This window comes from Bubalus bubalis, chromosome 18 (assembly GCF_019923935.1).
Source record: "Bubalus bubalis isolate 160015118507 breed Murrah chromosome 18, NDDB_SH_1, whole genome shotgun sequence".
Taxonomy (NCBI): Eukaryota; Metazoa; Chordata; class Mammalia; order Artiodactyla; family Bovidae; genus Bubalus; species Bubalus bubalis.
Genome location: NC_059174.1, coordinates 9,894,574 through 9,919,557, shown reverse-complemented (window position 1 = coordinate 9,919,557; position 24,984 = coordinate 9,894,574). Strand labels below are relative to the sequence as shown.

At 50.6% G+C, this 24,984-nt stretch overlaps 1 protein-coding gene and 1 long non-coding RNA gene across 2 annotated transcripts; one reads left to right on the top strand and one right to left on the bottom strand.

Annotated features, from left to right (window-relative positions):
* Window positions 1-829: 829 nt before the first annotated feature.
* Window positions 830-14,345, bottom strand: MLYCD (malonyl-CoA decarboxylase). Its single transcript, XM_025268459.3, has 5 exons — window positions 13,752-14,345; window positions 5,605-5,717; window positions 4,406-4,562; window positions 3,927-4,079; window positions 830-1,998 (listed from the first exon to the last, which is right to left on the bottom strand). The coding sequence occupies exons 1-5, from the start codon at window positions 14,292-14,294 to the stop codon at window positions 1,465-1,467; spliced, it is 1,500 nt and encodes a 499-aa protein (XP_025124244.3). The 5' UTR covers window positions 14,295-14,345; the 3' UTR covers window positions 830-1,464.
* LOC112580206 lies at window positions 14,158-19,224 on the top strand. Its single transcript, XR_003104480.3, has 4 exons — window positions 14,158-14,295; window positions 14,602-14,758; window positions 14,978-15,117; window positions 15,523-19,224. It is a non-coding gene; the product is annotated as an uncharacterized LOC112580206 (long non-coding RNA).
* The last annotated feature ends 5,760 nt before the right edge of the window (window positions 19,225-24,984 follow it).

Sequence of the window (24,984 nt, the reverse complement as noted above, 5' to 3'; positions counted from 1 at the left end):
TGTCATCCACCCATCATCCACCCATCCCATCATCCACCCATCCATCCATCCCATCATCCACCCATCCATCCATCCCATCATCCACCCATCCATCCCATCCATCAATCCCACCATTTTCCCAGCACCCATCCAGCATCCTTCATCCAGTCTTCACAGAGCACCTATGTGTGAGGCATTATAAGAAATAAGGTGTGACAGAAATGGAAAATTATCAATGACTGTGGAAGCTGGGTGATCAGCACACAGGGTTATACTACAGGGCTATACAAGCACACAATTATACTACTTGCCCACTCTTGTGTCTTCTGTTTGAAGATTCTCACATACGAGGTTGAACAGAGACAAGGTGCGGGGTGCAGGAACTGGGGACTGCAGTCTCAGGCCCCGCCCGCCACATGCAAGCAGTCGGTGCCTGAACTCTTTCCAAGCTCTGGGGGGCGGTGACATTAGGCCCGCAGAGCCCTAGCGCCTCCAGCATCAGCTCCAAGCAGCACCCAGAAGGAGGACCCTGCTTCCACCAGGACACAGAAAAAGCAGTTTCTAGCTGTGACCGAGGTCGCGTTATGTGTTACTAGGCCCCAAGCGGCACACTGAAGCCACAGAGAAGGCCCAGGGATGGGTCTGGAAGGTGAAAGGCAAGGAAACTGGGGGACCTGCCGCCTGATTCAACACCACACCCCCTGCACCCCCCACAACCCCCTTCCCCTCTGTCCTCAGGCTACCCGCTCCAGGCCAGCTTCACAGAGACCAGACGTGCCTGCAGGCTAGCTGGGGACCAAGGGCACAGCTAACGAGGCCTCGGACCTCAAAGACAACCATCACGCGACAGTGAATAACCATGCGTTTAATGCCTCACAGAACAAACTTGTTCTCTGCTATGAAGTTCATTATGAACTTGAATCACTGTGACTGTCGAGTCTATAATCCAGGTTAAATCCCGGGCGACGACAACCCTTGTGTCCAATAATTTAACCGAGTGAAGTCTGTGCAGATTCACAAACCTTTTCATATATCTCCAGAATTCAACTGGTGAGACGTAGCAAGCCCTCCACCCCGCCGCCATTGGTGGAGAGAGTCGGCTAAGGTGACCACGGCTGAACCGTGTTCTGAGCTCCGAGGAACATCCGTTGTCATCTGGGCCATCTGCCCGGGGCCTGGCGCCAACCCCGCCCTGGGACGAGAGCTGGCTTCTGAAGGCTGTGCCAGGGCAGCGGGGCAGGCTGAGGCCCTGACAGAATCCCCAGGGGAGGACCCCACATCCCCACCCAGCAGTAACGCACCTTCCCTCTCACCGTGGAAGCCGGGGCTCGGCCTCCCGGTGTGAGCCTGCCACAGGCCAGAGACCACAGTTCAACTCCGCTTTACTCTAGAAGTGCCTCTGGGTGCACAGACCCACGTCCCCACCCCCGGGAAATTGTGGTTTCCTGGGCTGGGGGACATCGGTCCACTTCAGCGAGCGTGACGCTAGAGTTTGCTGTTCTTCTGGAACTGCGCCACCAGGCTGAGGACCTGCTCGGAGGCCTTGATGCTCTTGGAGCCGAGGTAGGCGGTGCTGTTGGTGGCTGTGTCCTCTAGGAAGTAGCGGTAGTTGACCATCAGGCCGCAGGCGCCCGTGACGCCCTTGAGGCTGACGTCGGCCAGCCAGTTGATGCGCCAGAGCACGGCTCCGTTCTGTAGGTGGAAGTGGGCCACGGGGTTGAGCGCGTAGCCCCGGTGCTTCTCCCCGTACAGGTACCAGGCGCACAGCCGCATCAGCGGGGCCTGCAGCGCCCGCGCCAGCTGCTCCGACTGCGCCCACTCACTGCTGCTCAGCAGCGTCTGCAGAGTCTCGAGCGCGGGGCCGCCCGTGAGCTCGGCGATCTCCTGACTCTCGGAGTCCGTCAACAGTCCGCTCCGCCCGTTCTCCTTGGCTTTGGACTTGAGCAGCCCCAGGAGCCACTTGGTGAAGCCGGGGATGGGAGACAGGCTGGAGAAGGCGCCCAGCGAGGGGAACTCCTTCTGCAGGCGCGGGAGGTGGGGGAGGAGGGGGAGAGAACACACACACGCGGTTCAGGGCTGAGGCACGGACACGGACACCCCCGCGTTTACGGCCTACGTGTGGCGAGCCTCCGGGTGCTGCCGCGTGGTGGACAGGCACCACGTGCGGCGGGCTACTCTCACAGCAAGAATCTGCCGTGTGCAGGAGTCCTGGAGGCGTCCTGCGGCCCCAGGACAAGCCTCCCCTTGTGGTGTGTCCACCTGTACCGCCATCCGTGTAGGCAAGCTGGGGGTCTCGCCTGAAATCGGAGGGGTGGGTCGCTGTGGAGTGGGGGCCTGACTAGAGCCCACCAGGCCCCTCTCAGGGACTAGATAATGAGGCCGCATAATCGGGTTTGGTGCTCGGCACACTGTTGAATGAATAACTGATCACGTAACAATACCAATGGGGGCGGAGGATGGGAGGGATGGGGAGGAGGATGGGGCGGGGGTGGGGGCGGGGGGCAAGGGCAGGTCTCCACATCAGATAACACGGTTCAATCACTGCTGTTCAAATCGCACAGCGTCCTCAATGCTCGTTTCACAGAAGTCAGAATTTTCCAACTGAAAATGTAACATATGCTCACTACAGAAGAAACATCTTAAAGTTCACGACAGAAGCAAAGGAAGCAGCACACTCCAGTACTCTGAGCTGAGTGCTCTCCAGGCGGACAGAGGGGAACTCCTCTGTCTCCTGGCAGTGTTTACAAGGCTGAGACGGCTCTCTCATATCCTGCTGTCTGGATTTACATGACAAGGATTTACAGTCCTTGTCCTCACTCAGGATCCAGAACCACAACTTTAACAACAGGATGTTGTTAAGACGACCCCCGGACGCTCCTAACCCTGCTCCTCCCATCTTTCATAACCCGCCACGCAGGCCTCTGTGGGGACAGGGCTGTGCTTCCCTCCAGACTCCCCGGAAGGCCATCCCGCTCCCAGCCCAGATGGGGAGCGGACCTCAGCGGGCGGCGCAGCTCCTGGGCCGCAGGACTCAGGAACAGAGCTTGTGGGCGGGTCCCGGGACGGGCCTCCTCCTCCAACTGCCTTCCTGACCCTCGTGCTCGCTCCCCCAACCCCGCCCCCATCATCAACACCTTCAGCAGAGAAGCAGAAGAAAAGAACTCAAGAGAAACTAGAACAAGTGGCTCTTATCATCTCTGGGGAGAGAGCAGCAGGGTCTGAATCTAGAAGCTGATGCCCAACTGCATCCTGAGAGCTCAGATGTAATGTGATGAGTCTACCGCGAGACGGTGTCTGAATTCCACCCTGGCCCGTCCCTCTCTGAGGGGCTGCAGAGGCCGCCGCGTGTGTGGAGACCACAGGCGCAGAGAGCACCGTCTCAGAGCCCGTTCCTAACCGTCTAATTATTTTACCTAAAAATGAGACTCTACGCATGACAGTTTGCCCCAGCCCCTTGTGAGGTGGTTTTAAACAGCCCAGACCCACAGTGGACCAGACGTTGTTTCCCAGGGCAACTGAGAGAACCTCGTGTCAGTGCACGCACCCTCCAGCTGCCTGGCCTGAGCTCGGGGCTCCCTGCTGACCACAAGTGGCTGAGGGTGGCTGGGCGGTGCTTGTCAGGGCCAGGACTGGACCATGGGAGCCTGTTGGTGACCACGTGCCAGAGGAAGCGGCCCCACCAGCCCGGGCGCAGGGCCCCCTGCAGATGCCGCCGCCCTTGGGACACATCTGAGCCTCCTGGTCCATGAGAGGCTAGTTTTGGGGGCCTTTTTCTCAGCATGCCTTCCACCTCCCGAGGCGTCTTGGGGTTCCTAGGGGCTGCCAAGGGGCAACCCTCCTGCTCGCCCTGGCCTGGAGAGTCACCTTGTCCCTGAAACGAGGGCAGGACTCCTCGGCCACCCCGAGGTGGGGATGCACAGGGCGGGACCAGCGCCCAGCTTGCTCACCTGCAGCTCCTTCACCACCCGCTTGATGAGGAAGGCGCCCAGCTCCACGCCCTGCAGCCCCTGCTGGGTCAGGCTCAGCGAGTAGAAGATGGCCGTGGTGATCTTGTTCCGCTCCTCCGTCTCTGATGGGGGGCACTCCTTTACTATGATCGTCTGGAAAACACAAAGGACCCCAGGGTAGAGAGAGAGTCTCCCCTGACCCCCCAGACCAGCTCCAGAGGCTACACGTCCTGAGATCTCTCTGGAGGCGGTGGTCTCACAACCTCTGCGGCTGTGTGCCCAGTGCTGTATCATTTCCATCACTTCAAATTCTCATGCAAACTGTGGAATCATGACTCCTGGCCCTTAGGCAGGCCTCTCTGGGGTGTCCGTGCAAAACACTCCTCTCAAGCCCTGGAGAAGCACGCTGGCCCTCCTCCGGGGCCATGGGGCCCCACTCTGGGTCACTTCCCTGGCCTGCACCGAGGGCGCACAGGTACCTGGATGCTGCTGGAGATCTCGCTGGTCAGGGCCACGTGCAGGACGATCAGGGGCTCCCCTGGCGTCGAGCAGTGAGAGAAGAAGTAGCACCTCCGGTAGGGCCCCACGCGTCGCTTCATGTCCATCCAGGTTTTCACGGGGTGCACAGCCTCAGCCCTGGCGGGCATGAGACAACAGAGAGAGACAAACGTCACAGATCACGGATCAGATAGCCAGGGCAGAGTCCTAGTCGGCTATTCACTCAGGTCAAAGAAACCCTGTAAATACAGCTTCGAGGGACTCGGGAGGAAATTCAGAGAAGATTGCTTTAGCGTGAAGCGGTACCGACTGAGAGGAACCAGAGCTGGTGATCGTCTTACACACAAAACTGTGCTCTTGGCCCGGGTCTTAAAGCCTAGTTCGCCAGGCCCTGGGGGAGCGGTTGTGCGCCAGATTTTAACACAGGGGCCTGACCAGATGCCTGTTGCTGGGGGTCCTGCATCTGCTCTGAATCTCTGAGGTCTGAAGTCATCGCTGCCCGTGGACATGCATTGCCTGGCGGGTTCTGCTAGTCCAGCCACCTCGTCCACCGCTGCTGTTTCAACACGAGACACAGCAGCAGCACTGTCTGCCAACCTGCCTTTCATGGTGTCCAGGGCAGGCTGGATTCGCTCACTGTATTGTGAGTTTGGAGATTCTTATCCAAGAGAGACATTTTAACACCTGGTTGGGACGATGCTGTCTGGGTGACTAATGCCCACTCTTGGTCTGTGAGTCTGGGCAGCTCTGATCATGGGGTTCTTTGGGCAGAAGTGGGCTTGAGAGCTTTCTTTCTTTTAGACGTTTATTATTATCATTTATTTTTTGGCTATGCCGTGTGGCATGCAGGATCTTAGCTCCCTGATCAGAGACCAAACCTGTGCCCCCTGCAGTGGAAGTGCAGAGTCTCAACCACTGGACCGCTGAGGAAGTCCTCCAAGGGCTTTAACTATGAGCACGTAGCCGAGACCCCTCATACAGGTTCACTGGCCGAAGAACCCGTCTCTACCTGCGTCCTTTTCTCCTCGTGGTCTCGGCATCATCTGCCAGGACAGCCACCCCTGGGAATACCGTGTTTGGGTTTTATCAGGCGCGGGAGGAAACGTGCACGGGTGGGGAGGCGGGGGATGGAGGCTGGCTTTCAGCTGAAATCTAAGCAGAGCGGCAGCGTCACACTCACTCGCTGATTCTCTGGAGCACTTCGCACGGTGAATGCCAGGTGACCCGCTCCAGGTTCAGGAACCCCGAGGAAAACCACTCCGAGAGCATGTTTTTCAGCACCCCGTTCATTTCCTGAAACGGAGAGGAGACAACGCTGACCTTCCGTGGGGAAGATGTCCAGCCCATCCCCAAGGTGCTGCTGGGAATCAGACATGAAGTTGGGCAGGGGTGTGTGCTGAGACAGCCGGACAGATGGAACGCAGTGCTATCCCTTCCCTCCTCCCACCGGTAAGACAGCTGACTGGAGTGTTCAAGGTGAACCAAGTTCCCCACGTCAGATAACGTGTTCCGGTTCATTCGCCACCGTGGACACAGCTACGCACGTGAGTCAAGCTGACACTGAACAGTGTGTCGTGGAGCGAATGTGGACACCCTCTCAGGACCATTCTTTGATTCACCAAGACACCCATCCTTCTTTCTTAAGAGAAATAAGTACTGGCTCCCGGCCCCACATTTCGACAACTCTAAGGTGTGTGCGTGTTTTCCTATTTTTTAATGTCTCGGAACTCAGGACCCATCTCTAAAGTGACGGCAGGTCATGGTTGAATCGGCAGCATTCTTTCCTTCCCCGAGTGGCCATAGAGTAATAGTGCATCTGGCAATCTGTACATTTAAACTTGACATTATTCTAATTTCACTTTTTTACAGCAAATCTGCTTCCCAAAGTGATCTGAGTCAACTTTACCATCAGAGATACATTCACACTGAAACTTTGAGGAAGCACAGAATGAGAGGTGCAGGAGGAGAGGACGCGGCTTAGTCTGGTGACCTCAGGCTAAATAAGTGGCAAGCTTTGTAACAGCCAGAGAGGAGGGACATCCAAAGCAAGAGACACGGCTGCTGTTCCTCAATAGTTGTGTCCCCTTCTTCCAAATCAACAGAAGCCTCACTTTTAGCCGGGCACAAGGATGTCCAGAACAAAGCCTGCACGGCAACTAGGGCAGCCACATCACTGAGTTCTGGCTGCTCAGATGTAAGCGGAGGTGTTCTGTAGCAGCTTCTGGGAGCCTTGAAAGATGGCAGGAGCAGCCCTTTGCTTCTCTTTTTCTTTGTCCTTCCCACTGCAGGTTGGAAGGTGATGTGATGGCTAGAGTAGAGCAGCCATCTGGGGCCATGAGGTAACTTTGAGGATGAAAGTTGTTCAGGGAAGAGCAACAAGCAGAAGTCTGGGGCAATGGAGGGCACCACAGAGCAGGATCAGCCCTGGGCTGCCCACCTCCAGACTTCTAAATGAGAGGCAAGCTTCTCTTGTTCAAACCACTATTGTTCTTGAGTCTCTGTTATTTACGATGAGCTACATACTAACAGATACACTGAATAGTATTACTGAATAACAGCAAACATCTCCGTTTGTCTGGTACAGAACTGACCTTATAAATCCCTTTATAGGAATCACAAAGACCATGACGGATAACACCTATAAAACTGTACACAAGCTATAAAACTGTTATAGGGCCACTTCACATTCTAATCCATGCTAGAAGCTCAAAGGACTCAGAACCTGGTCACTTGAGGATACGTTGCAGGCATGGGGTTGGTGGCTCAGAAAGGGTTTCAGAATGAAGTGAGGGCCACCTTTAAACACTGAAGGCATGGGGCACAGAAGAGGCCCCATGGGGGCGAGAAGTCAGGGGTAAGTCATCTAGGACCAACTAGGGGAGGCAAAAGTCAGACTCTATGTAAAGAACATTGGTGTAGCTGGGGCTGCCCACGGAGTTCCTCCTGGCAGAGGGCGGCCCTCCCCATGGGATGAGACGGGCACAGGGTGGGCAAGAACACGGAAGAAATGTTTTGATTAGAGGGCCATGTGACCTCTCATTCCTCTTCACTCTTTACCCCACGGTCTAGTCTCCTTCACCGGGCTCTCAGCTCCATAAGCGTGGAGGTCATTTCTGATTCATTCCTCTGGTTCTCAAAGCATCAGTGGGGTCTCCCACGTGGAAGATGATCAACGGATTGATGGCAAATGGAAAAGAGAAGACACCCTGGAGAAGAGCGCCTAGAAGCAGCAGGGGGAGGGAGGGATGGCTTCCTGGTCAACACAGATGGCCTCTTATAAAACTCTCTTTCCTGCATGGACTACAGTGGTTCAGTCTTCCTGGGGTCCTTGCACACTCTAGAGTGTGCACGAAACACCAGCACCCTCTCCCCAGAGAAATGCAGACACATTAGTAAAACCCTGCATAGAATTTCCTGGGTTTCATGGACCCCTTTGAAACTCATCTATGGATCATCCCCAGGGGTCCCTGGATCCCAGGCTGGGGACCTCTGCTCTGCAAGGTCAGGAATGGGCCAGTCGAGTTCCATGTAGGACACTGGCATCTCTGTGACACATGTAATAGGAAAAAGCTGGGGAAAAAATCTAGCTTCAGTGTTAGTTCAGTTCAATTACGAACGGAATGGTCTGGCTGATGGAAGTGGCCTCCTCTCTAAGTCCCTTCGTTCTATTCTGGGCTACTGACAGCTATAAAATGTGACACTGGACACGAGATCTGGGAATCTAGGTTAAAGGTGACCCATCTCCCCCCCTCAGGGCCACCAGGACGGCAGCTGTTCAGGCTGGAATCAGGTGCCGAGGGCAGTAAGGTTGCTGGATCTCTGACCGTGGAAGGAGAGGGAACGGGCATGTGTGTGTCAGCCTCAGGAATTCAGAAACTTCATCAGCAATCCAGGACTTGAATGTGCCAGCTGCTGGCACAACATCCTTATGTACAAATAAGCTCATCTCTTAGTCTGGCTGACAGAACTCAGTAGAACCACGAGGACCACCAGGTTAATTACAAACAGGACAAGCCACCAGGGGAGTTTATGACAAAGTGTCTTGGGCTGGGCGCTGCGACGGTGCTGCGGGGACCTGGCTGGAGAAGAGCTTGGTCCCTTCTCCTATGTTCTGCCTGGACTTCTATTGAGGTTTCCACAGCCTTCACCATAATTTCCGTGTTCACGTTTCCCATCATTTCCCAAATGCCAGGCCCACTCTGCACATCGCTGATGGTGCCTACACTCTCTGCTAGAACGGGAGTTCCCTTGGCTTCATCGGGGGTTTTATCTGTAAGAAACGTAACTCTTCAACCTAAAAGGGCTTTTGGAAAGAATTCTGCAGAAAATCAAACAGCCTGTAACCAGGACACACAGGAAGCACGCTCCACCCTGAAAAACTCACACACTGTGTCCCCTGCTCAGTGCGCGGTTGACGCACAACTCCAAGTTCACAGGGCATCCCCTTCAGGAGGAGAGCAGCTGACAGGTGGCCTGGACTCACGCCTCGGAGCCCAAAGCCCTCCTCAGGAACACGCAGATTCGGGCTTCTGGTCACATGCCCAGGTGTCAGAATTAGCCTCTCAACTCACTTGGAACTTCAACAGAGAATAACGTTTTTTTAACAAAAAGAACATTTGATCTTGTAAGCCAAGGCACTGTTTCTTTTTCAGCTTAATTAAAGCTGCTTTGTGGGTTTGATATCACCTCCTGCCATCCCACCCCCACCACCAACAATGGATGACTGATTATTATTCTATCTCCTATGGTTAAAACTCGGTGGGGGTGGGCAAGGGGAGAATTCAAGGACAATGACAAGTCCCTTTCCTACAGAATTCTTAACTATGAAAACAACTAAAATGCCTCTCTTGGAATAACTCCATTAAGATCAGTTCACTTACTACCATCCAAGAAGTTCTACAAAGCAGCATCAGATGGACAGACCACAGCAGCGGGGACTTGGGATGGATCAAGAAGTCCCAGGCTGACCCTCTGAGATGCTCAGGCTCCTCATGACCTTCTAAGTAACAGGTGGCAAAGTCCAGCTTCTCAGCAGTGGATCAGCTATCTTGAGAACCACAGCACAAACGTTTCACCTTTGCAGGGTTGTACGAACTTTCCCCATAGCACTTGCATCTTCCCCGCAGAGACTTGACACTGACTCTGAACATCCTATCGAGAAGAATTAAGAAACCTTATCTGATTTAAATTATCTGACAAAGGTTTGTGTAGTCAAAGCCATGGTTTTTCCAGTAGTCGTGTATGGATGTGAGAGCTGGACCATAAAGAAGGCTGAGTGCCGAAGAATTGATGTTTTCATACTGCGGTGCTGGGGAAGACCCTAGAGAGTCCCTTGGATACCAAGGGGATCAAACCAGTCAATTCTAAAGGAAGTCAACCCTGAATCCTCACTGGAAGGACTGATTGCTGAAGCTGACGCTCCAATACTTTGGCCACGTGATATGAAGAGCTGACACACTGGAAAAGACCCGGATGCTGGGAAAGATTGAAGATGGGAGGAGAAGGGGACGACAGAGGATGAGATGGTTGGATGGCATCACCGACTCAATGGACATGAGTTTGAGCAAGCCCTGGTAGGTGGTGAAGGACAGGAAAGCCTGGCCATGCTGCAGTCGACGGAGCTGCAAAGAGCTGGACATGACTGAGTGAGTGAACAAGAACAAGGTAAGGGATCCATGCCTGCCTAGATTCCCGCCTGGGGCTTCACGCTGGGCTCCACAGGGATGCAAGTGTCAGGCTTCCAGAACCTTCCTCTATGTCCAATTATCACAGCCCTCAGTCACAAACACTGGTAAGCATGTTTTCAGCCGAGCTCCACGGCACCTCTCGGGGCATTCCTTAGGAGAAGCAGGCTGACTTTGGGCAGATTGGCCGCTGGCAGCCTCTCACCCCAGCGCAGAGCCTGCTGGCCCAGGACAGTGAAGGGACTGGGCAGCGGTCACCTAAAATCATGCTTCTAACCAGAGGACGCCAGCCCGTCCTCCCCCTCCTGGTGTGCCTTCCACGGTACCCACTATTCCATGGGAGACACCCAGTCAGCCTTCTTTTGGGCCTACCACTTGCCGGCGGTTATTCTAAAAATGCCTCTGTGCTCACAAGATCCAGTAACCAAGAAGCTCTGAGATCCAGCAGACTGAGTCCACGGCAGGGCAATGCCCAGGCCTGAGCCCCAAGCAGCTCTGGTTCACCAGACACTACCTGGCAGCTCCAGAGGCCAGCAGGGCCCAGGGGAGAAGCGCACCTGTGTGATGGGGTGCTGGCCCCTGGGGATGCAGGGCTCCCACTCTAAAGCTTCAAGGGCCAAACCTCTGCTGGTTGTCTACACTGAATTCCTAAAAGCCAAAAGCTCTAGCTGTGCTGCCTCTTAAATGTCACTGCAAAATCCTGAATCAAACAGAAGAGATGGGATCGAGATGGGCCACACATACTAGGTGATTCTGGGGGCAAATTATTGCATCAGGTCCCCGTGACGACTTCTATGGATTAAAAAAACCTGTGTCAGGGAGGAAGGAAACCAGTTTACTAACGTCTCACAGCATCAGAGAATGGAGAACCGGAGGCGACATCAGGAACTGCCCAGGGTGAGGCAGCCCCACTGTTGTGTAGGAAGAGTCTTGGTCGCAAAGAAACCTTCCACGGCCCCTGGGGCTTGGTTCCAGGCTCAGACCCTTGAATGGAGCAGTCTGACCTCGGGACAGATGGGGGCGGTTAGCTGCCAGCTTCGCTGGACGCTGGGGCACCCAGGAGTCCAACTTACACTTCATCATTTGGCTACACAGGACAAGGTTCCCAGTTTTCCAGGAGCTGATCATCTAGCTGCAGCGTAACAATACATTTAAAGGCTAGATTCTGTGGTTAACACGTCTGAGTGGTACAGACAGTTACATACTTATGAAGCTCAGAACGGGGTTAGGCCACCCTGAGCTGGACTGGCTGGAAAAGTCCAAAAAACGAGCTGGGGTGGAGGCGGCTCCTACAGAGTCCTTAACTATGAAAACAACTAAAATGCCTCTCTTGGAATAACTCCATTAAGATGAGTTCCATCCAGGAGCCAGCCTGGCTGGAGAGGAGGGTCCGTGGAGGGGAGCGAGAAATGCTAGGGGAGCTGGGATGTGCAAGGTGGCTGGTGGGCAGCAAAAATGCCAAAGGACAGACACCAAGGGCCAGCCTTCTGGCCACGCGAAGTCTGATGATTTTGTTTTTCAACGGAAGAGTAGAGACTGACCTGTGGCTTCAGAAAACGGCGGGCACCCAGGTGGCTGGTGTGAAGGAAGCTTGCACAGAGTCTTGGAAAGATAAACACACTTACAACTAGAGAACATTAAACTCCTGCCTCAGGGAAACCAAATAAAACAAAGCCATTAATCGAGTGGGTTGTCTCACCTTCCCTTCGGTTTTATAGGAGAAGGCACATTCTAAGAGACTAAGCCAGCTTCGATCTGGTTAGGCCATCAACTGAGAGAGTCGGAGTGCCATGACGGAGTCCACACCTGCAGCCACGGCGGCAGGGCTTGGGCGGAGGCGCTCTTACCAGCTCTGCGCTCTGGGGGCTGCACTGGGACAAGCTTCAGTCACCTCATCTGTCAGGCAGTCCCCACGTCTCGCTGAGGATGAAATGAGCTAGTGAATGGAAGGCACTTTTACCTACTGTGTCTGCGGTTAATGCTTCGTATACTCGAAGGGAAGCTCCCGGACCACGCCACCGTGGAGCCTGGAGCATGCCTGGTACAACACAGGCAGCCCACGGATGGCTGAAGGGATGGATGGATGGGCAGAGGGGTTCACTGTGGGTCAGGTGACAGACATCCCACCTGATTCTCAAGTCTCCTATGCAATGAGAATTTAGTTTCAGAAGGCTTTCAGGAGCACTGGTCTTTGCCTCAAAGGAAAAAAAAAAAAAAAAGTCTGCTTGGATTGCAGACTAAACCCAAGACACTCTTGGGAGGAATGGGTATGCCCGCAGGGTGTGGAACACAAGGTCTCAGCCTTTCAGATGGGGATTTAATTGGGAACACTCAATTTAACACACTCAGAATCCAAGACTGACTTGGTGCTAATGCAATAAACCACCAAGGTTCTCAGCTTGGCCCTAGGTAACATTCAGCAGTGTAGATCAGTCAGCTACTAAGAGCAGTCAAATCATAGCCTCTATTATCACCCCGAGATTAATCCTAACTACACCCAGTTTTAATGCATCTAAGGCAAAGAAAGTTTCTTATACCAGAAATCATATACCATGATGGGATATAAAGTGTAACCTATAGAACCCAGGGAATTTGGATTTGGGTAGTGGTCAGACATTCTTATTTGCTCTGAGTTCTTGATCAGGTCATGTGAACTTATCTGACCTGTTTCCTTTACTGTAAAAGGTGACATATCACTTCCCCAAGAGTAAGGATACGAACAGGAAAACCATTATGCCAGGTGTTAGGAGTTCTTAAAGGAATCAGGACATAATCCTTTTAACTGTTCACTTCTTTTCTAAGCCAACTGGACTTGATAAAGTTCTGAATGTCAGAACTTTTCTATAACGTTTACAGCATTTTTGGTTTGCTATAAAGCAAATTAGTGGTCCATACTTGATATCAATGGAACACAAGAACTATATTCAACTATCAGCCACCTTTCAAGTCATCACTTTAAATCTTAAATTATTTGTTCACATCTAAAGTGGGCTCACCTCGCTAAGTGCCTGATTACCCAAGGAGACAACTTAGAATCCTATTTTAGGGCCTAACTCGGGCTGGTGAAACCCTCTGCCCCGGGCGACATGGCAGAGACGATAGAGGGCACCCGGACTCCTGGACGGTGGTGACCTCGAGTTCTAGTCACCTCTGTACGTTTCACAGGGTTTTTCAGGATAACGGCTCACACAGCTGGCGCTACAAGTAAGTTACCTTTTGTTGACCCCATCCAGGTTTTCAGAAAGTTACCCGATGCTCCGTTTGGTACTCATTCAAGTGTACCGCAAAGACGAAATCTCTCAGGTAAGATAATAAAACAGAGAACTTTATAGAGCATGCTCATCAGGAACGAGGCGTGACAGTCCCCTTGAAAGTAAGCGGGTGCCAAATTTCTACCAAGACTGGAGACAGCTGAGGCTTGAGTGCGGCAAGGATTCGGAAAGGGTGGGAAGGAAGTGGGGCAGGGTTCAGGGGCTGTGACTTTCGGAGAAATGGGCACGGCTCCAGGCAAGCGAAGGTGGAGTGCTTGGGGCTTGAGGGGCGAGGGCCGCCAAGGGTCAGCGGACCTGGGCACTAGGCGGGGGCGCGGCCCGGGCGGTCCCCGCCCCCACGAGGTCCGGGGACGGCCCGGGCGGAGCCTTACCCGGACGTGCGGCCCCTCCACTAGCTTGAGGGCTTGCGCCTCGAGCAGGTCGGCCCGCAGCCGCACCAGGAAGCGCACGCCGCCCTCCATCTTGCTGATGTGGTGGAAGAGGCTGCGGTAGCGCGGCACTAGCGCGTAGCGCAGCCGGTCCTCGGCCTGCAGCAGCACGGCTGCCTCCCGCGGCTGCTGGCGCAGCTGGAGCACACCGGCGCTCTGCTCGGCCACCTGGCTGTGGTCCACGCCGAAGCCGCGCGCCAGGCGGCTCAGTAGCTCGGCGCGCTCGGCCGTCTCGGCCAGGCCGCCGTAGAAGCTCACGAAGTCCGCGCACTGGTTCTCCGCCCTCGCCGGGGTCTTCTCGCGCAGCTCATAGGCCGGCATCGCGGGCACGGCGCGGTGCAGCAGCTCGTCCATGGCCCGCTCCAGGGCGCCGGCCGCCGCCGGCCGCCCGCTCGACAGCCGGGGTCCTGGCGGCTGCGGCTGCCGCGGGGGTAGCCGCAGCCGGAGGAGGCGCCCGGCAGACAGGCTTGGCCCGAGGACTCGCATGGTGAGCGGCGACAGCTGCCTGGGGAACGCCGCGGCCGCCGCGCTTCCGGCTTCCGGCGCGCGCGCCTTCCCATTGGCCGAAGCTGAGGGACGGCCGGGGCGGGGACCAATCGGGAATGGGAGGGGGCGGGGCGACAGGGCGGGGCGGAGCGCGGCGCCAGGCCAAGTGCGGCCAAAGGTAACCCGGACCGCGACCAATCCGAGGGCCGAGCGGCGGCGGGGCGGCTCCGGTTGGTGAGTTCAGGGGTGGCCCCTGCCCAGTCAGCTGTTCACCCAAAGTCACCTCCTCTGCCCCTCTCTCCTCCAGGGCCGAGCTCTTCAGCCCTAAGGAACATGACAGTTACTCAGCGGACGTGTTACACGCGCAGATTCCTGGCCCGACCCCAGAGATTCTCGGAGTGTCTGGGGCAGGGGCGCAGGCATCTGCGTGTCTACGAAGTACGCTTGTGGTCGTTTCTGGCAAGGTAGGTCGCCTCTGTCTCGACCCCTGCCTAGCGCTCTCGCTTGCACAGATGACCCCCAGAGCTGCAGGCTATCGCTCTCCTGAGCTCCGGACCCAGGCTTCCAGCTGCCTGCTGGAGCGCTCTCTCACCGATGCGGCAAACGGGGCTCTCCCAAGCGGCTCGTGCCCCACCCTGTCCCCCTTCCCTTGGTCCTCATTCATTCACTCCCTTATTCAACAGAGTGTTTATTAACGGCCTGGCAGGTGCCAGGTCCTGCACTAGGCACAGAGATAAAATAGTGAACGACAGACCTGATCGTGGCTCCAGGGAGTTTACATTATAACAAAGGAAAACAGACCACGGCATAACTACTGGTTGCGGTAAGTGCTATAAGGGAAATAAACTGTGTGAAGTGATATAACTGGGCCGGCGTGGACTTCCCCTCACCCTGTGGATCGGGTCATCAAGGAAGGTCTCTTCCGTACAAGCTCAGGAGCAGGAGCGCAGGGTACCGTATCAGTTACTAACAACCCTGTTCTCACTTGCTCCACAACCAAATGCAAGCACCCTCTTCCATCGCTGGAGGGAGCACCACTTGGTAACATCCCTGTGTGTGGGGGAGGGGGTGCCTTTGGAATACCTCTCAGCATTGCAAACTGGCCCAGCAATTTGCACAGATAAATCCTCCGTCTGCTGAGTGGGCTAATGTTCCTAGGAGAGATGATTTCCTCCCCTAGGAAGTGAGGCTCTGACTCCCTTCTGTTGTCTCCTCCTCCTTCTTCTAGTCCAAACCCCATACTGCATTCATGGGAGAATACCGCACACCAGCCATGTCCCCCACGGAGCAAAAACTGCAGGAGGCATGAGGAATACGTGGGGTTTTGCTCCAGTCAGATGGAAATCCAAAGTGTCCTTTGTTCAAGCGGGGAGAAAACCCAGTGCCTGGCTGCCTAGATACCAGCACTACCCTATAACTGTCTGGTCCAAGTGTTACGGTATAAAGAAGCCGAGGGGTAGTAGTTCTTTATGGGGCCAGCCTTTGCCCTGATCTTACAGGGCTCCTTCTGCCGAGGCACAGACACGCAAAGCCTTCTGAGGGCTTGGCAGTGGCTTCTGGGCCAGCGCTAGTTCACCTTCACTAAGGAAATGGCCAAGACGCATCTCCAGCTGCTGAAAGGAGTCTGCCCAGGCCAGACAGGCTGCTGTGGTGCTTGGCCTCACATTCCCCGTTCCACGTGCTCTCATCTATCTGGGATACCCCAGCCTTGCTGCAGGAACCTCGTCCATTGCTTAATTACTAATATTCGCTTAAAGTACAGTTCTCAATCCCTCTTCCATCTCCCTACCTTTTCACATACTTTTTTTTAAATCGAAGTATGGTTGAATTATAATATGTTAATTTCTGCTGTACAGCAAAGTGGCTCAGTTATATGTATGTATACATTCTTCTTCATATTGTTTTCCATTGTGGTTTATCACAGGATATTGAATACACTTCTTGGTGCTCTCCAGTAAGACCCTGTTGTTGTCTATTCTATATATACCAGTTTGCATCTGCTAATCCCAGACTCCCAATCTGATCCTCTCCCAGCTCCCTCCTCCTTGGCAACTACCAGTCTGTTCTCTATGTTCCTGATGCTGTTTCACAGATAGGTCCATTTGTGTTATCTTTTAGATCCCACATATAAGTGATATCATATGGTATTTGTCTCTCTATTTCTGATTTACTTCACTTAGTATGATAAACTCTAGCTGCATCCATTCATATAATTTCCTTTTTTTTCTGATAAATAAGAGGTTTTAATGTATAAAAAGTGAATTAAGCAGCTCCTGGAACACATAAAATTTCTTGATTCTGCTTTGCTCTGTGTTCATAATTAATTTTCTCTAGGTGTCAACTGCCATTCTCTGCTTCTCCCTGCATATTCCCTTGGTTCAAAACACTGCCCTAATCCAAGACTGAAATTGAGAAAACAATTCCATTTATAAGAGTATCAAAAAGAAAAAAGCACTTAAGAATAAATTTAACCAAGGACATCTAGGACATGTACACTGAAAAAAACAGAACACTGACATTAAAGAAGATCCGACTAAATGGAAAGATAGTCTGTGTTTATGAGTTGGAATATTTAACATTGTTAAGATGGTAAAACTGCCCAGATGAATATGCAGATTCAATGCAATCCCTATCAAATCCTCTTTGCAGAAATGGAAAAGTTCAGCCTAAAATTCAAAATGAAAATGCCAGAGGCCCTGAACAGCCAAAACTACTTCTTGGTTCTTTAGAAAGAAGAACAAAGTTGGAAGATTCGCACTTTCTGATTTCAAAACTCACTACAAATTTACAGTATCCAAAACAATGTGGTGCTGACAAAAAGGCAGATGTATAGATGGACGGGAGAGAATTGAGAGTCCAGAAATAAACCTATGCATCTGTGGTCTGCTGATTTCTCACAAGGTTTCTATGACCATTGAATGGAAGAAAGGATAGACTTTTCAACAAATGGAACCAGAACAACTGGATATCCACATGCAAAAGAATGAATCCGGATGTCTACCTCACACCATACACAGAAATTAACTTAAAATGTATCAATGACCTAAATATAAATCTCTCAGAAGGGAAAATAGATGTAAATCTTCATGACATTAGGTTAGGCAATGGTTTCTTAAATATGACACCAAAAGCAAAAACAACAAAAGTGCACTTTATCAAAATTAAAAACTTTCATGCATCAAAGGACATTATCAAGAAAGTGAAAAGACAATCCACAGAATGGGAGAGATACATGAAAATCACATATCTGATAAGGATCTAGTATCTAGAATGTATGAAGTATTCCTATATTTGGACACCAAAAAGATAAACAACCCAATTTAAAAAAAGGGCACAGGAATTTGAATAAACATTTCTCCCAAGAGGATATGTATATGAACAGTAAACACGTGAAAAGATTCTCAGCATCAGTAGTCAGTAGGGAAATGCAAATCAAAACCACAGTGAGATATCACTTCAAATCCACTGGCGTGGCAATAATAATAATTACAAACAGTAACAGTCAAGTAAGTGTTGGTGAGGATATTGAGAAATTGGAACTTTCACACAGTGGGGATGTAAAATGGTGCTGTGCATGTGTGCTGAGTCACTCAGTCATGTCCGACTCTGCGACCCTATGGACTTGTAGCCCACCGGACTCCTCTGTCCACAGGATTCTCCAGGCAAGAATACTGGAGTGGGTTGCCATTCTCTTCTCCAAGGGATCTTCCCAACCCAGGGATCGAACCCAGGTCTCCTGCGTTGCAGGCAGATTCCTTACTGTCTGAGCCACCAGGGAAGCCCAAAATGGTGCTGCCATTGTGGAAATTATTTTGGTAGCACCTTAAGAAGTTAAACACAGAGTTACCATGTGGCCTAGCAACTCCACGGCTAAGTATATGTTCACAGTAAAACGTGAATACAGATATTCACAGCAGCATTATTCATAAAGTCAAAAACAGCCCAAACATCCATGAGTGGGTGAATGGAATAAACCCAATGTCATATGTCTACAAAATGGAATATTAACAGCCATCAATAGGTATGGAATACTGATACATGTTGCAACATGGATGAGTCTGGAAAACATTATGCCAAGTGAAAGAAGCCAGATACAAAAGACCACGTTTTGTATGATCCTATTTATGTGAAATCTCTAGAACAAGTCTCTACAAAAGTCTATACAGACAGAAAGTAAATTAATGGTTGCCTAGCACTGTGGGAGGGGAGAATTGGGAGTGACAGCTTATGGGTGTGGAGTTCTTTTTGGCTGATGGAAATGATCTGGAATTATCCAGTGCTGATAACTGCACAACATGAATGTACTAAAACCTCCCAAATCGCACACTGGAAAATGGCTGAAACAGGCACAAGCTTCCAGTTAGGAAATGAATGAGTCACACGTATGAAATGTACAGTGTGAGGGATATAGTCAACAGTTATGTAATATCTTTGTGTGGAGACAGATGGTAACTAGACTTGCCGTGGTCATTTTGTAAAGTAGAGAAACACTGAATCGCTATGTTGTGTAATAGGACCTAACACAGTGTTGGAGGTCAATTATACTTCAAAAGCAAACTCAAAGGAAAAAAAGACCAGATTGGTGGTTTCCAGAGGCAGGGATGGAGGCAGTCAGAAGGTCCAAAATTCCACTTGTAAGATAAATAAGTACCAGGGCTGCAAGGTACAACATGATTAATGTAATTAACACCGTTGTATGTCCCATATGAAAGCTACTATTAAAGAGTAAATCCTGAGTTCTCATCATAAGGGGAAATTCTTTTTCTACTTTTTTATTTATATGCAGTGATGGATGTTCACTAAATTTATTGTGGGAAGCATTTCATGATGTAAGTAAGTCAAATCATTATGCTGTACACCTTAAACGTCTGTCAATAATATCGCAGTGAAAGTGGAAAGAAAAAAATAAAATGGTTAAAATAAAAATTAATTTTATGTTATGTGGATTTTATTAAAAAAAAAAAAAAAAAGGACCATCTCAGAAGGATTTGCATCTCTCTAGCCAATTTCAGTTCAGAGAATCTGATTGATCCAGCTTGGATTAAGTGACCAGGCTAGGACAAAAGGTAAATGGGACTAGGGGATGTACCTTTGGGAAGGGATGCAGTATTCAAAGGAGAAGGTTATGGGCTGGGCAGCTGTCCCAAAAGATATCTGTTGTTGTTAGTTACTAAGTCGTGCCCAGCTCTTTATGATCCCATGGACTGTAGCCCATCAGGCTCCTCTGTCCATGGGATTTCCCAGCAAGAATACTGGAGTGGGCTGCCATTTCCTTCTCTAGGGGACCTTTGCCACCCAGGGATTGAATCTGCGTCTCCTGCATTGGCAGGCCGAGTCTTTACCACTGAGCCACTGGGGAAGCCCGAAAGATATCTACTTTTAAGCATAAAAAAAGAGCTAAAATTTTTTTTGGAAAAAAAATCACCCATAATTCAGCATCTTAATTACGGCAGTTTTTATTTCTGCAAATCCTTCCAGTATTTGTCCACAGGCCAACACATTTTTCTGAGTTGTAATCACTGTGTTTGTGCTGTTTATTTCCTGTTCTTTTTTACTTCCCATCACATCACAAACATCTCCCATGTTTCTAAATCACCTTCATAATCATCCTTTTTAATGGCTGCATAACATTCAATTGAGTTGATGTACCATAATCTCTTAATCGCTCTGCCATTTCTGGATATTTACACAGCTTCTAATTTTTTTTTTCCTGCTAATATATAGATCCTGCTGCAGGAAATATTTTCATGCATACTGATTTTTTTCTTTACTGGAGTTGCCCAAATTACTTAAAAACGACCAAATAGGATAAAGTTTCCCATGAATTGTCAAACTAACCAAGAAACCTAGAATAGAGAGACTTGTAAACTCTCCAGGGCTCCCTGGGCAGACAGACACAACTCCTGGAGACCCCACCTCCCCCAGGGAAGGCTCTGCCCTCTCAGTGCTGGTGTGTTCATGCCTCTCTCCCTACTAGCTGTTCTCTGAGTTGTCTGTGCTGTGAATATACGAATGTGGATTTCTCCTTTTATTTGATTTGCATCCAGGTGTGTTTGGCTCAGCAGTAAAGAATCAGCCTGCACTGCAGGAGATGCAGGAGATATGGGTTTGATCCCTGGATCAGGAAGATCCCCTGGAGGAGGACATGGTAACCCATTCCAGTATTCTTGCCTGAAGAATCCCATGGACAGAGGAGCCTGGTGGGCTACAGTGCATGGGGTCACAAAGAGTTGAACATGACTGAGCACGCATGCACACAGGTGGGTTTGTTTTTGCTGTTGCAGTGCTACCATGAACATTCTTAGACACGTCTCCAGGTCCTGGGGCACATGTGTCCCTGGAGAGCCTCTCACCCTTGACACGACAGACATATTGTGTTTGTGTGACGCGGAGCCTTCCCATGCATCCTGGCCTCTATGCACTAGATACCAATAGCTCCAGTCAACAACCAAAAATGCCTCTGGCCATTACCAAACGTCCCCTGGGGTACCAGCTGCCTTCCCACTGTGGAGGACCACTGCTCTAGACTAATGGTTCTCAAACTGTGGCACTTCAGAATCATATGGGGGATTTTTAGCAATATTCCATTCCTTATATCTGAACAGAACTATAATTCAAAAAAGTACATGCACCCCTGTGTTCATAGCAGCAGTATGCACAACAGACAAGGCATGGAAGCAATCTAAGTGCCCGTTGACAGAGGAATGGATAAAGAAGATGTGGTATATATACATACACCGAGTTGATTAGCAACCATAATTCCTTCTGCCACCTTAGTTCCCTTTTGCCATATGTAATGTAACATATTCACAGCTTCCAGGGGTTAGGGCGTGGACATCTATGGAGGATGACATTCTGTGGGCACCCAGGGCAGCCTCCCTCATGAGGATCACATGTTGCCCACAAGAAAAAGATCTCATTTCAAAACACTATTATACCATGAATCTATTTTTATTTTAAAAAACAAAACAAAGCATTCTGAAAAAAAGTTCACCAAAATGTTAACACTAAGTTATTTCTGGGTGATAGCTCTAAAAAAAAAAAACTTTAAAATATTTTTTAAAACTCTATTTTTGAGTTGCTGGACTTAAAAAAAAATTACAGTGAGGATGCATGAGTTTTAATAGTAATAAAAATCCACAGTTTCTTCATTTCCATTCTGGATGGGAAAAAAAGAACCTATATTTATCTGGCTTCATAACTTGTACATCTTCCAGGAAGCTACATGTTACCCTTTATCCAGTGTGATTTGACAGGGTGAACACTTGGAAGTGTTGGCTCTAGGCCAGCCCTTGGCCCCCCGTGTTTGTTACAAGGATGAATAAAGCTCAGCCACTGCATACAGACAGCTCAGGGTGCCTGAACATCTCATGTTTCCTGCTTTAATATTCAGTTCAGTTCAGTCGCTCAGTTGTGTCTGGCTCTTTGCGACCCCATGAATTGCAGCACGCCAGGCCTCCCTATCCATCACCAACTCCCGGAGTTCACTCAGACTCACGTCCATTGAGTCAGTGATGCCATCCAGCCATCTCATCCTCTGTCGTCCCCTTCTTCTCCTGCCCCCAATCCCTCCCAGCATCAGAGTCTTTTCTAATGAGTCAACTCTTCGCATGAGGTGGCCAAAGTACTGGAGTTTCAGCTTTAGCATCATTCCTTCCAAAGAAATCCCAGGGCTGATCTTCTTCAGAATGGACTGGTTGGGTCTCCATTAGTAACTGTATTAAACTCAGTTCAATCTCTTCTTGGGAACTCAGTGTTCTCATCAAGACCCACGCTGGTGTGAAATACTTTGTGGGGTCTCAGTTCCTGTCTCTGGACATGCTCCTGAGGCTTCTGCAACATATGGGGTCACTCACTCCTTAGACTGAGTGGTCATAGATGGTCACCATTTCTTGCTGGTTGGTACTGATGGTGATGATATTCATGTTTCAGAACACTGACTACATGCTAGGAAAAGTGCAGTCTTTTACATGTTTCATCTCATCTAACTCTCAGATAACCCTGAAGGAGGGGCTTTATTACTTTCCCGTTTCACAGATGAGAAAACTGAGGCTCAGGCAGGTAAGGTAATGTGTCTAAAGTCACAGCCAGTTAGTGAAGTGCCAATCACCCCATTTCCAGCCAATTCCAAGGCATAAGATATTCATCTCTCCCCAATATCATTTCCTACATGCAGTATATAACCCCATGGATTGCAGCAGGTGGTATGTTCCAAAGACAGTGGAGATAATTCCTATCCTAACTCTAACTCTCCTCTCCTTGAATCTGAGTGGGCGTGTGGAGTAGCCATGCAGTTCACTGCTCAGATTTCCCTTCAAGAAAGAACTCAGTGTTCAGCTGCGAGGAAGACTGTAGCCGATGCCTGAAACTGTTAGTGCCTGCACTGTACACTTCAGCTTTCAAACCAAGGCCACACTCTTGCTGGCCGGCCCTGCCCACGACTCAGCAGGGCAGAAGTCCAGGGCTTGGTGTTTCCCAACACGGGCGTCTCCCAGCAGACAACCTTTGGTCCTGAGTCGGGGGAGGTAGGGTTGGCCACGCTGTCCCACGTGCACCACCCTCAGTGGCTCTTCCTGCCCCATCCTGCACACTCCCACCCTCTTCCCCTCAAAGGTATCAGATCTACACTGTGGTCTGAAGGCTTTTGCTGCCCCATTCTGCCTCCCCCTCTGTTCTCTCTCAGATGCTACCCACAGCAGACCTCTTGGACTCTAAGCTTCATCCCAGTGGCTGCTTGCCAGAGGACTCGTCTGACACAGTGTAGTGCTGTCAAAAGAATGTGGTGGAAGTGTTGCTGCATGACTTCCAAGACTGGGGCACAAAAGGCCAGGCAGCCTCCTCATTGTCGCTGGAACACTCGTTCGTGGAGCCTTCAGCTGGCGCGAGGCCACCATATTGTGAGGAAGCCCAAGCCAGCCCATGGGGAGGGACCACATGAAGAAGCTCCGAGATAACATGAAAGGGGTGGGGGAGAGAAAGGGAAGGAGAGAGGGAGGGGAAGGGAGGAGGGGGAGACAGAGAGATTGATGTCCTTGGCCAGCCACCATTTAATCCAAACCCCTGTTCTTGGAGGAGGAAATGGCAATCCACTCCAGTATTCTTGCCTGGGAAATCCCACGGACAGAGGAGCCTGGCGGGCTATCATCCATAGGGTCGCAAAGAGTCGGACGTGCCTGAAGCGACTTAGCACACCTGCTGTTCTAGTTCTGCTGCTGCTGCTGCTAAGTCACTTCAGTCGTGTCCGACTCTGTGAGACCCCATAGACGGCAGCCCACCAGGCTCCTCTGTCCCTAGGATTCTCCAGGCAAGAACACTGGAGTGGGTTGCCATTTCCTTCTCCAATGCATGAAAGGGAAAAGTGAAAGTGACGTCGCTCAGTCGTGTCCGACTCTTAGCGACCCCATGGACTGCAGCCTACCAGGCTCCTCCATCCATGGGATTTTCTAGGCAAGAGTACTGGAGTGGCTTGCCATTGCCTTCTCCATTTTAGTTCTAGCCACCACTAGATTAAAACCACACAAGAGTCACCTGCTCAGACAAGCCCTTCCCCAGTTCCTGACCCACTCAGACAACGAGAGGCAAATTGTCATTGGTGGTTTCAAGCCACAGAGTTTTGCCTCATTTGTTACTCAGCAGTAGATAACTGGTACGAGCACTCTGTGGACAGAGGTGTGTGAGGCTGAGGACTGTCACTTTTCAGAATACTTAAGCACTTTTGTTGCTGACAGCTTGGCACACTGTAGGTGTCCAGCACACATCTGTTACTGCTTTGCATGTTCAATAAGATTATAAATACAGAAAACTCAGCAGTGGCCATAGGACTGGAAAAGGTCAGTTTTCATTCCAATCCCAAAGAAAGGCAATGCCAAAGAGTGCTCAAACTACCGCACAATTGCACTCATCTCACATGCTAGTAAAGTAATGCTCAAAATTCTCCAAGCCAGGCTTCAGCAATACGTGAACCGTGAACTTCCAGATGTTCAAGCTGGTTTTAGAAAAGGCAGAGGAACCAGAGATCAAACTGCCAACATCCGCTGGATCATGGAAAAAGCAAGAGAGTTCCAGAAAAACATCTATTTCTGCTTTATTGACTATGCCAAAGCCTTTGACTGTGTGGATCACAATAAACTGTGGAAAATTCTGAAAGAGATGGGAATACCAGACCACCTGATCTGCCTCTTGAGAAATTTGTATGCAGGTCAGGAAGCAACAGTTAGAACTGGACATGGAACAACAGACTGGTTCCAAATAGGAAAAGGAGTACGTCAAGGCTGTATATTGTCACTCTGCTTATTTAACTTATATGCAGAGTACATCATGAGAAACGCTGGACTAGAAGAAACACAAGCTGGAATCAAGATTGCTGGGAGAAATATCAGTAACCTCAGATATGCAGATGACACCACCCTTATGGCAGAAAGTGAAGAGGAACTAAAAAGCCTCTTGATGAAAGTGAAAGAGGAGAGTGAAAAAGTTGGCTTAAAGCTCAACATTCAGAAAACGAAGATCATGGCATCCGGTCCCATCACTTCATGGGTAATAGATGGGGAAACAGTGGAAACAGTGTCAGACTTTATTTTTCTGGGCTCCAAAATCAGTGCAGATGGTGACTGCAGCCATGAAATTAAAAGACGTTTACTCCCTGGAAGGAAAGTTATGACCAACCTAGATAGCATATTCAAAAGCAGAG